The sequence below is a fragment of the Cebus imitator genome, unplaced genomic scaffold, assembly GCF_001604975.1.
Source record: "Cebus imitator isolate Cc_AM_T3 unplaced genomic scaffold, Cebus_imitator-1.0 Scaffold71, whole genome shotgun sequence".
In the NCBI taxonomy this organism is placed as follows: Eukaryota; Metazoa; Chordata; class Mammalia; order Primates; family Cebidae; genus Cebus; species Cebus imitator.
The window spans coordinates 5,292,208-5,303,471 of NW_016107386.1; the positions used below are offsets into that span (position 1 = coordinate 5,292,208).

Below are 11,264 nucleotides of genomic sequence, written 5' to 3' on the forward strand. Positions count from 1 at the left end.
AGTTTTAGTAGAGACGGGGTTTCACCATGTTGACCAGGATGGTCTCAATCTCTTGACCTCGTGATCCACCCGCCTCGGCCTCCCAAAGTGCTGGGATTACAGGCATGAGCCACCGTGCCCAGCCAACTCTAAAATTTTTTAAAAGACATTATCCACATAAATCAATCTACCCACTGAAGTTCCAGTTTTATGATCATACAACAGCCAGGAGTCTGGCGACCAAGCATGTTTGACAATTGCTGTCGCCACCATCTCCTCTCCCCCATTCCACAGGAGGTTTGAACAATTCTTGACAAAATGACTGCTTAGGAATCCAAATAGTAAATATTCACTCTCCCTTTCCCCCTTTTTTCCCCTCTGTTCTGGTCTCATATCAAACCAGAAGTGCAATGGAGATGTGTGTGCGTGATTTAAGGAAGTGTCAGATGAAATGTTCTTCCTTTTATTATGTAGGGAGATATTTTTAAATGTATATAAATAAACATTTTTAATTTGCTTAAATGTTCAGATTTTGTCACAGTAGAGCATGTGTTTTGTCACACCAGGGAGTGACGACTGTGAAAAACAAGGTTCCAGGCTGCTAGTCCATCTGGAGTGGTTCAGAGGAAGTGATCCCAGAGCAGCCTGGCTGGGACAGGATTGCCCTCCAAAGCTGCCCTGGCCGAGGCCAGCTGTGCTCCCCAGCTCTGCAGCCCACGACAGATCACCTCAAACACGCAGAGCCAGGTTGATTTCCTCAGAGCTCCACAGTCCTCCTGTTCTAACCAATGTACCCCATCACAGCCCACCCCCCCCGAAAGACACACAAATCCTTGGAGACACACACACGCACACACACGCACACACACACAAATGCGCACACACGGGGACACACACAGACACACACGGGGACACACACACACACGGGGACACACACAGACACACACACACACACACACACACACGGGGACACACACACGCATCCTTGGCTACTGGAGACCTCCTCTCAGGATAGTCCATTCCCAACCCCGCGCCCCTCTCTAGAGTAGCACTGCAATTGCTCTGCTCAGTTCCCACCAATCTCTTGGCAATCAATGATGGGCTTGGCTTTTCCATAAGACTGAGGATCTCAACATAGGGTTAGGAGTCTATGGACTCCCTGAAATTGTATGTAAACAGTGTGGACATGCACAGCTCTGATTCGCTAGAGGACATAAGCAGTCCGTGGGCCTTGGAGGGCCAGCACAAAGTCGCTGTATGCAAAGCAGCACAAGCCATTCCTGATAGGAGAGCTGAACACCTCTTACCCCTGGGGTGGCTGTGAGATTTGACTAGACTTGCAGGGTCTCTTTCCTGAGCCATTACAGCACCGCAATCTCTGGTGGAACTCTGGGTGACAGAGAACTCATAAGATGCAAGGCAGCACGTTGCACCGCTTGGAAATTGCCTTAGATGAGTTTCCTTTTTCATGGGGCTAAACGCCCATTGGTAGGTGATCACCAACCCAACCTGTGGGTCCCATCCAACCTCCTGCTCTCCCACGTGGGCAACTGCTGCAGCTCACCCTTTGATGTGGAAATGCGCCACTGTGACTCTATCAGAGGAGGGGCCACTGCCAGGCAGAGGTCTTCCTAACTCGGAGACAGGCTGATCTTTCTTCAAGTGGGTAGAACATCAGCCAGGCCTGCCAGCCTCTCACACTGGGAGGCAGCAGTCCGGTGAGCAGGTGTTTCAAAAAACAAGCACTTGCCAGGGGCATTGGCTCATGCCTGTAATCCCAGCACTTTGGGAGGCCAAGGCGGGCAGATCACCTGAGGTCAGGAGTTCAAGACCAGCCTGGCCAACATGGCGAAACCCGTCTCTACTAAAAATACAAAAATTAGCTGGGCATGGTGGCAGCCACCTGTAATCTCAGCTACTAGGGAGGCTGAGGCAGGAGAATCGCTTGAACCCAGGAGGCAGAGGTTGCAGCAAGCCGAGATCATGCCACTGCAATCCAGCCTAGGCAACAAGAGTGAAACTCTGTCTCAAAAAAACCACAAAAACAAAAGCAACAACAACAAAAAACAAGCACTTACTATGTGCTGGGCGCTGTGTAAAACACAATTCTAAGCTCAGTTAAGTCTATTTTATTTCCATTTGACACATGAGGAAGCTGAGGCTCCAAGAAGCTAAGTAACTTGCCTGAAGTTTTGCAGCTTGGATGTAGTCACGCTGAAATCCAGGCCATCTGACTACAAAACCAGCTCTAAATACTGAGTCACGGAGAAGGTATGGCCCTCCAGCCTGAACATCCCAGCACTGCAGTGTATGTGGAGTTCAGTGGGATGTTAGGAGGTGTGAGTAGGGACCTCCTACGTAGCAAAGCTTGGGGAATGCCAGATGAAAGAAAATTCAAGGGGTTTCTTTGCTGCAGGGCTTGTCAGAGACTTTGATGTGCTAATGACCCACTGTGACTCTATCAGAGTAGTGGCTTCTGCAGGATTCCTAAACTTACTTGACCAGAGTTACTTTTTTATGGTAGACAAGTTCCCCAATGTCACAGATACGGAAATGAAGGCCCAGAGAGGGGAAGCTATTACCCTAGGGTCACAGAGCACATTTTTTTGACAATCAGAAAACTCTACTCAGTGCCATCCACCTTTTCACCAGCCCCTCCCCCTCTGCTCCCGGAACCCTGGTCTTTTCCCAAGCCTCAGGTATCCACCATTCCTAATGGAGCCCCACCGTCTCCCAGGCCACTGGTCGGAGGAGAGAGAAATGCCCGCTGCTCTTCAGGGGCCTGTGCCAGGCCGGGATCCACCTTGTATGCTGTTATCATGTGCCCCGGGAGCAAAGGGCAATGGTAGGCAGGCTGTGCACACTTTTTATGGCCTGGCCACCTCCCAGAACAGTAAACAGAGGGGCAGGCAGCTGGCACCAGAGCCCCTGGGGAGAGAAGGCCCCAGGTAGCAGATTCCCAGATTCCCAAGAGTTCAAAAAAACTAGACTTTCAGTTCATATTGCTCAAGTTCCTTTTCTCCTTTATTCCCTTCTTGGCCTGATCCACACCCACTAGTCCTTTCAGTCTCAATTCAAACATTACCTCCTCCAGGAAGCCTTCCAGGATAAGCTAGGAGCGTGCTCTGCTCTTCCTGGATGCTCTGTCTCCCTTGACGCTCAGAGCATAGCTCTGATTGACCCTTATTCTGTTATATTAGTGTCATCTGTGTGCATGGCAGTCTTCCCCACTGGACTGGGGGCTTCTGAAGAGCAATTCAGGATCCCTGAAGTCAGACCCTGAGGGGGGCTTTGTGGCTTCCCTCCTGCTCTAGCCGCCCAGACCACATGGACCCTGAACTCATTTGCCCCCTCTAGATCTTGCTCCCCTACCCTGGAGATGCCCTTCTCTATAAACTTCCCCCTCCACATCTTCCCAGACCATGCTCTCACGCCCCCTCCTCCAGTCTAGGGGAAAGCACTATGTGCTTCCCAGGCTGACATGCCTGGCACATGGGGGTGAGCAACAAATGTCATCTATTGAAAGAAAAACCTGCCAGGTACAGTGGTTCACGTCTGTAATCCCAGCACTTTGGGAGGCCTAGGTGGGCGGATCACCTGAGGTGGGGAGTTCGAGACCAGCCTGACCAACACGGAAAAACCCGTCTCTATTAAGAATGCAAAATTTGGCCGGGTGCGATGGCTCAAGCCTGTAATCCCAGCACTTTGGGAGGCCGAGGCGGGTGGATCACGAGGTCAAGAGATCGAGACCATCCTGGACAACATAGTGAAACCCCGTCTCTACTAAAAATACAAAAAATCAGCTGGGCATGGTGGCGCGTGCCTGTAATCCCAGCTACTCAGGAGGCTGAGGCAGGAGAATTGCCTGAACCCAGGAGGCGGAGGTTGTGGTGAGCCGAGATGGCGTCATTGCATTCCAGCCTGGGCAACAAGAGTGAAACTCTGTCTAAAAAAGGAAGATAGAAAAACCTGAACTGAACATATCTGAAAAACTCAAGACTGATAGATTGAGTCTGATGATTCTGCTTACAAAATGAAGTCACGTTTTTACATAGTCTCATAGACCGACTTGAACAGTGTCCTGTTTTGATCTTTCAAATGTGTTTTAAAGGTGACCTTGTTGTGGGCCTAAACAAATGGGAAAGGAATACACAATTGCTGGGGAAGGTGAGGATGACTTGTACTTCTCAAAAATCTTTCTTTAATGCTACGTATAATGATTTTTATACATTTTTTAAAAGAGAAGAAAAATTTATTCTTGAAGCTGCATCCAAGAGATTCCACTCTGTATACAACACCTGTCCAGGTGTGAGCTCTGCTTGGTCCAGATAAAGTCCTCTGGGGGCTCCCTGGACCCTGATGGACAGCCTGGTGGGGTATGGAAACCTGGTAGGGTAGACTCTGCCCGCTTCTCCCCTCCAGGGGCCTCCCTCTCAATCCAGAGGCCTCACTAAGAGTGATCATGAGGGCTGTGATTTTCACCCCAGCGGAGCAGTCAGAGCCAGTGCTTAGTGCTTAGCAGCCAGCCTGGGGAGGGCTCAGCGCCCTTATGATGGGGGCAGGTAGAGGTGAGGCTGCAGGAAGACGCAGGTGTGAAATGACCACGTTTCTGCCTCAAGTCATGCTCTGCAAGCATCCCATCTATTTTAGCTCCATCCCTTTTCTCCAGGGTCAGTCGGGTCCCTATAGCAGACTTCCGCCACACCCCTGAACCTACGGAGGAGGAGGCAGGGCCTGGAGCCTTGTCTAGGCCCCTCCCCCAACCATTTGGGGCTTGAGATGCCCACAGGAGATTGAGATCATCTACCCTGGACTCCCTTATCCCCCAGAGGTCTAGAGCACAGGCCCTGGAAGAGGTCTTTATCCAACAGGCTTACTGCACAGATGGGCCAAGGGCATGCAGAGTGTAGATTGGTCACTGTCCACTGTGTCTCAGAAGGTCAGTGGCAGGGCTGAGATTCAGATTAGACCTCCTGGGCCCACAGGAGCCACACCCCCAGCACCTGAGTCCCCAGGTCCCCCGGCACACAGGCTGGACATGGGGCTATGGCAGAAACTCCTCTTTGACAGGCATTGGGGAGGAGGTACCCAGGAGGCTGGTGTTGCTGGGGCACAGGCCCCCCAGGGACGGCCCTGCTGGGGTGACTGTGATGTCGTGGGCTGTCGGAGGCTGTGGGGGCTGTTGCTGCTGCTGCTTCTTCTTGTTCACTTTGCGCTCCTTTGCCCGCCGGTTTTGAAACCAGATCTTGACCTGTGGGGTTGGAGGACAGAGGAGTGGCAGCAGGGAGAGTGGAGGGGAGAGTGCAAGGAGACAGGACAGTGAGCCCCTGTTTCTCCATGTGGCTTGTGGCTTACCTCCTCTCCAGCTGTCCTGACTACATGGGTCCTGAACTCATTCCCCTCCTCTAGACCCTGCAACCCTACCCTGGAGATGGCCTTCTCTGCAACCTTCCCCCTCCCCATCTGCCCAGGTCACACTTCTTCCAGGAAGCCTTCCTTGTTACCCTGTGACTGCTCCCCTAATGTAAACAGCACGTACTCCTGCAGCACTGATCATAACCGCTGTAGTCTGTGGCTAATCAGATCCCCTTACTCCTGACTTTGGGGACAAGGATATTGGGTTTTATTGAGGGAGGGTGCTGGCAGCACCTCAGTTTCTGCTGTGCTGTGTGACAATGGCCTGGAGACTCAACCTCTCTGTTTTCCTTCTACTGAGCTCTGTAATCTGCTGGTAGCCCGGAGACCATCATCCTCGAACTGTTCCTGTGGCTGAGATGGGAAGACATACACACCTGTCGTTCAGTAAGCCCCAGATTGGCAGCCAGCTCTGATTTCCGCCGGATCGTAATGTAACGGCTGTAATGAAACTCCTTCTCCAGCTCCAGGCGTTGGTGGTCGGTGTAGACCACGCGGTACTTGTCCTTGGTCCGAGTCTTACCTGAGAAGCAGAAGGAGCCAGGAAGGAAGGTGAGTTGAGAGGCGGAGACTGCAAAAAAGGACCCCCAGGAGGAAGACAATCTAGGCTCCCTGAAGTAGGACGCTGAGGTGGGGAGAGACGTACACCCCAGGCAGGGTTCCCCTCAGGGGAACAGTCATTCCCCAGACTCAGACCTGCAGACTCACAGTATGGGAGGCAAGTATTCCTCCCCAGGCCCGTCAGGGAGGCAGTGAGGCTCATGGTAGGAAAGCAACCAGCTCAGGGTTACACGGCAGGCTGCGGATGGATCTGCGGTTTCAACCAGCTCTCCTGACCCGGAGCCCTATTCTGAAGGCCAGTTCCAACAGCTTTAAACCAGCAGCTTCCAGATGTGGCTTCAGAACAGACATTCTCCAGGAGCTTGTGAAGAACACAGCTTCAGGGTGTCCCTGACCAGTTAATCAGAAAGCCTGGTTGTGGAATTCGCATTTTTAACAAACTCCCCAGGTGGTTCTAACTCTGTAGTCAGATGTCAGACGGGTTTGAATGCTGGAGACGTGGAGGGGATACCCGCAGGCAAGGGTGATGGAGACTGATGAGACGGCAGCTGCTCCTTCCTCCTGTGCAAGCAAAGAGAAAGGAAGAAGCGCAGCAGGTAGAGGCGGAAGCAGAAAGAATCTGGAACTGTCCCAGGCAGGCACTCCCAGTTGCTGCCAAATGCCTGGGGATGGCCTCAATGTGACACAGGGAGGACTGGGGCTGCTGGTGGACCCCTAGGACCTGCCAGTTACCTCAAAGGCTCTGGCTCATGATGCCACGCTGGAGGCTGGTCTGCCCAAACCATCCACACTCCCTGCTGTGTCCAGACACTAGGCAGGAGAGACGTCCTCATTGAGCTCCTGCCGTGAGCCAAGCACTGGGCTACAGTATGGAGCAAAATAAAGCAAACCCCTGTCCTCATGACGCTTATGTTCTAGGGGAGGGAGATGGGCAAAAAGAAAAATAGACATGGAAAATATTTGATATGCTGATTGATAAGTGTTTCAGTTGAAAAAGAGGCAGGGAACCCCAGCATGGTGGCTCACACCTGTGATTCCAGCACTTTGGAAGGCTGAGGTGGGTGGATCACCTGAGGGTGGGAGTTCAAGACCAGCCTGACCAACATGGAGAGACCAATTGGTCGGGCATGGTGGCGCATTCGTGTAATCCCAGCTACCTTGGGAGGCTGAGACAGGAGAATCACGAACCCTGGAGGTAGAGGTCATGGTGAGCTGAGATCACCCCATTGCACTCCAGCCTAGGCAACAAGAGCAAAACTCTATCACACACACACACACACACACACACACACACACACACACACACACAAAGGGAAAGGTAGCAGGGAAGGATGATGTCTGGGAATTTAGGGAGGAGGCGGGTTGTGATTTTAAATAGAATGGGCTGTGAAGGCCTTTCTGAGAAGAGGAATTTCAGCAAAGGTCTAAAGGAGGTAAAGGAAAGAATCATGCTGGGCTGGGTGTGGTGACTCATGCCTGTAATCCCAGCACTTAAGGAGGCCGAGGCGGGAGGATCATCTGAGGTCAAGAGTTCAAAACAAGCCTGGTCAACATGGTAAAACTCCGTCTCTACTAAAAAATACAAAAATTAGCCGGGCGTGGTGGCATATACCTTAATGCCAGCTACCAGGAAGGCTGAGGCAGGAGAACAGGAGAATCACTTGAACCAGAGAGGTGGAGGTTGTGGTGAGCCTAGATCGCACCACTGCATTCCTGCCTGGATGACCAAGTGAGACTCTGTCTCAAAATGCAGACATCTGGGGAGAGGGTTCCAGGCAGAGGGAACAGCAAGTGCAAAGGCCCTGAGGTGGAGCATGCCTGCTGTGTGCCTGCCATCTGCCTGCCATCTGCCAGTGAGGAACTGTGAGGAAGCTGCTGGAGCTGAGGTGCAGTTAGAAGGGGGACGGGACAGGAGACAAGGCGGGGACTCTGGGTTTTCCTCTGTCTGGGATGGGAGCCACTGCCGGATTCTGAGCAGAGGAGACACAGAGTCTGATGTAGGCTTTAATATGACTCTGGCTACTGCGCAGAGAACAGATTTGCAAAAGGAAGGGGAAATGCAGGGAGAGCTGCCATAACGCAGGAGAGAGGGCGTGGCTTGGCTTCCTTGTGGGTCTCAGCCTGGGGCCCAGAGCTCGATTTGAGGACCAACTGAGGTTAATGTCAGGGCTTTCTTTGGGACTCGGATCAGAGGTCTGTCTGGAGAGAATATTAAGAGTCATGCTTGGCCTGGGCTGGTGTGGGGCCTGGCTAAGCACCAGTTTCCTTTATAAGAAGCTGAGCACGTGGCTATAAATAGGAGGCACAAGCAAGCACTTCCAGACTCACATATGCTCCCACCAGGGTATGGCGGGTCTCTGAAAGACCATCAACCCCTCCCGCCTCTCCCGAGTGCCCCTACCACCGCCCAGCCTTCACCTTCTTGGGTATCAGCCCCAGCCCTGCCTGTCCCTCAGCACCCCTGTACTAACCACCCGCCCCCATTCTGACACCTGCCCCCCTTCACTAAGCCCACGCAGCTTGGCAGGACAGCCACTGGGCTCCCCGTGAGCCAAATGGCTTTGTGGAGAATGGGAGACAGCAGATGTTCCTGGGCAGCTTTTCCCTGTGTTTCCTGCCAGAGCAGAGGAACCGCACCGGACGTTTCCATGTCCACTGACCTCAGCCCGCTGCCCAGCATAGCCCGGGATAGCCTCGGCCTTCTGCCAGGCCTGGCCCCAGAGGGATAAGGGAGTGGCTGCCCAGGCCTTGGCTCCATAAGGGACCTCTCCTTGGCCTAGAAAATGCAATGCCGACTCAAAAACAGTTCTGCCTAATGCCACCGGCATCGGAGCCCAGCATGGCTCTGAATCGACAGACCCACTGGATTCCCTGGGCTAAAGCCGGAAGGGATTGTGAGAGTTTAGGCTCCTCCCATTTTACTGAGGAAGAGACCACGGTTCACAATGGTTACATGGCAGTTGGAGGCCCAAAGAAGAGGCCTGGTGAGCTCTTCTAGTCGAACCACCCTGGGCAGTCAGGGTCAGCAGAGGCATAGGCAGGCACAGGCCTGGCCAAGGCCATGCCCCCGGTCTAGAGCTCTTGCTGCCTCTCCAGTGCACCACTCCTCATCCTGCCATATTTAGGGCCCACTGAGCCTGCCATGGAGCCTCCAGAGTGCTGGTAACAGAAGCTTGAACAGCAGACCACCCCTCCATTGCTACGTATGGAAAAGGAGGGCTCAGACCGTGGTGAGGCAAGACCACTGAGACCCCCAGGCTGGGGGCCTTTGAAATGCCTGGAGGACTCATAGTCACCCTCAGGAAGATGGGCCTGAGGCAGGGCATGGGGCTCCCTGCCTACCCAGACCTTGGCCTAGAGATCAAAGGCAGTGGTCCTGAAGGTGCCTTTTCCTTACAGTCCCAGCACCCACTCCTGCTCCTTCTGCTGAGCAAGCCCAGACCCATGACAGGCATTTCACAGGTGCGGGAAAATGGGCTCAGAAAGGGCACTTGTGGAGGGCCGTCCTGACTGGTCATGGTATGAACCAGGGCTCAGGTGTTCTGACCTCAGGCCCAGCTCTTCCACAAGTGAAGGGGTCGGGGCGAGACCAGATGGAGATAGGGTTTAGCTGTACTATTTTCCCTCTCTGTCCTGGCAAGGTTACCAGGACAGACCTGGCCCACAGGCCTTGTGCTCTGGAGAGAGGCAGGTAGGCTCAGGAACCCATTGGCCAACTTCTCTCTGGTGGAGCTTGTTGAAACACAAAATTTTATTGCTAAGAAAATGGCTCTGCCAAAGAACAAAATGTTTGCTATCACACTGTGTGGCTCAGAAACCAGGGAATCCCATATGCTCTTCCAGGAGTGAGAACCGAAACACACTCCTTAGTGCCCAACTTGGCGATATCTAGCCTCATTCAACAGGCACATACCCTTTGACCCAAGAATCCCACTTCTAGCAACTGATCCCACCAAGAACTGCCCAAAGCTACATCTGTTTCCGATAGCACAAGACGAAAAACAACGTACATGTATACAAGCAGGGAGCTGGTTAAATAAGGGAGGGTACAGCCATGGAGAGGAGCATTATGCAGTCATTAAAAAGAACCTTTAAAACTCCATATGTCCCAATACGGAGCAAGTTCTAAGAAGTGTGAAAAAAAAGCAGGACAGAATAGTGTAAATAGTATGTTGCCATTTATGTATAAAAACAGGGGAGACACACACATACTCACACATCTGTGTACCCATATAGTTCTTTCTGAAAGAATATACAAGAAGCCAGTAACAGGGGGTGCCCCTGGGGGGGGCACTGGAGGTTGGAAAGCCACAGGTAGGAGGGAGACTTTGGGGGTTTTAAAATCTTTACCAAGCGTATGTTTGAATTTGTATTTTTAATGACAGCAGGGAGCCCTGGGCTCCAGTCCCAGCTCTGGGCTGGAACTCCTGACTGCCCCAGGATACCTCTGCAGCCTCGGAAGGAGAGGGCAGGGAGGTGCGTGAGAGCAGTGGGGTGGGGAGAGGGCCTGGGATGAATTATTTACAGGTCCCTGGGACGCTGGAGCTAAGGGGGAAGTCCAGGCTCCTATAACAGGTGTCTGCTGAGGGGCCAGCCACTCCCAGCCACCTAATGAGTAACCCTCTGGGCCAGATGCCAGCATAAATGGGTGGGAGGAAGAATGAGGAGCCCCCTTAGCTCTTCAGGGGTGGGCACAGAGGGGCCTTGGGTAACTCGCCCAAATGGGAGGCTTTCTCTCTGCTCCAGTTGTGGGATGCGAATGCACCATCCATGTGATCAGGCCACCATGAGAGGTAGCAAACTCCCGTCCCCTAGAGCATGCGCAGTACAGGCCAATGGCTCTCAGCACCTGGCCAGCAGCCTTGGGACTGCCTGGGGAGCTTTTTCACAGTGCAGATTCTAGCCCCAGAAATTAAAATTCAGTGGCGCTAAAACGGGGTTCAGAAACTTGGTACTTGGATCGTTTTCCAGGTGGCCCTGAGGTGTGGTTGGCTGTACAGTCAACTCCTCTCTGTCCTGGCAAGGCTGCCAGTGAAGACCTGGCCCACGGACCTTGACAGCCTTCTCTGGGCTCTGGAGACAGACTGTGGAGCTCAACGGAGGTGCAGTCTGTGATTCTAGAGGTGTCTTGGGGCAGTCAGGAGTTCCAGCCCAGAGCTGGGACTGGAGTCCAGGGCCCCTGGATGTCATTAAAGGCAAACCTCTGTGGTTGTGGAGTGCAACTTCTCACTGGCTGGGTAACCTAGGACAGTCTCCTCACCTCTCTGAGCCTCATTTTCTGAATTTGTAAAATAGGGAAAATTAATATT

The 11,264-nt window shown here is 52.8% G+C and overlaps 1 protein-coding gene across 1 annotated transcript in view; it reads right to left on the reverse strand.

Annotated features, from left to right (window-relative positions):
• Positions 1-4,153: 4,153 nt before the first annotated feature.
• CDX1 (caudal type homeobox 1) overlaps positions 4,154-11,264 on the reverse strand; it is an 18,795-nt gene continuing 11,684 nt past the window's right edge. The window contains exons 2-3 of the mRNA XM_017531310.2: positions 5,772-5,917; positions 4,154-5,230 (exon numbers count right to left, since the gene is read on the reverse strand). Coding sequence (XP_017386799.1) covers positions 5,024-5,230; positions 5,772-5,917 — 353 coding nt within the window. The 3' untranslated portion in view covers positions 4,154-5,023. The remainder of the gene's footprint in view (positions 5,231-5,771; positions 5,918-11,264) is intronic.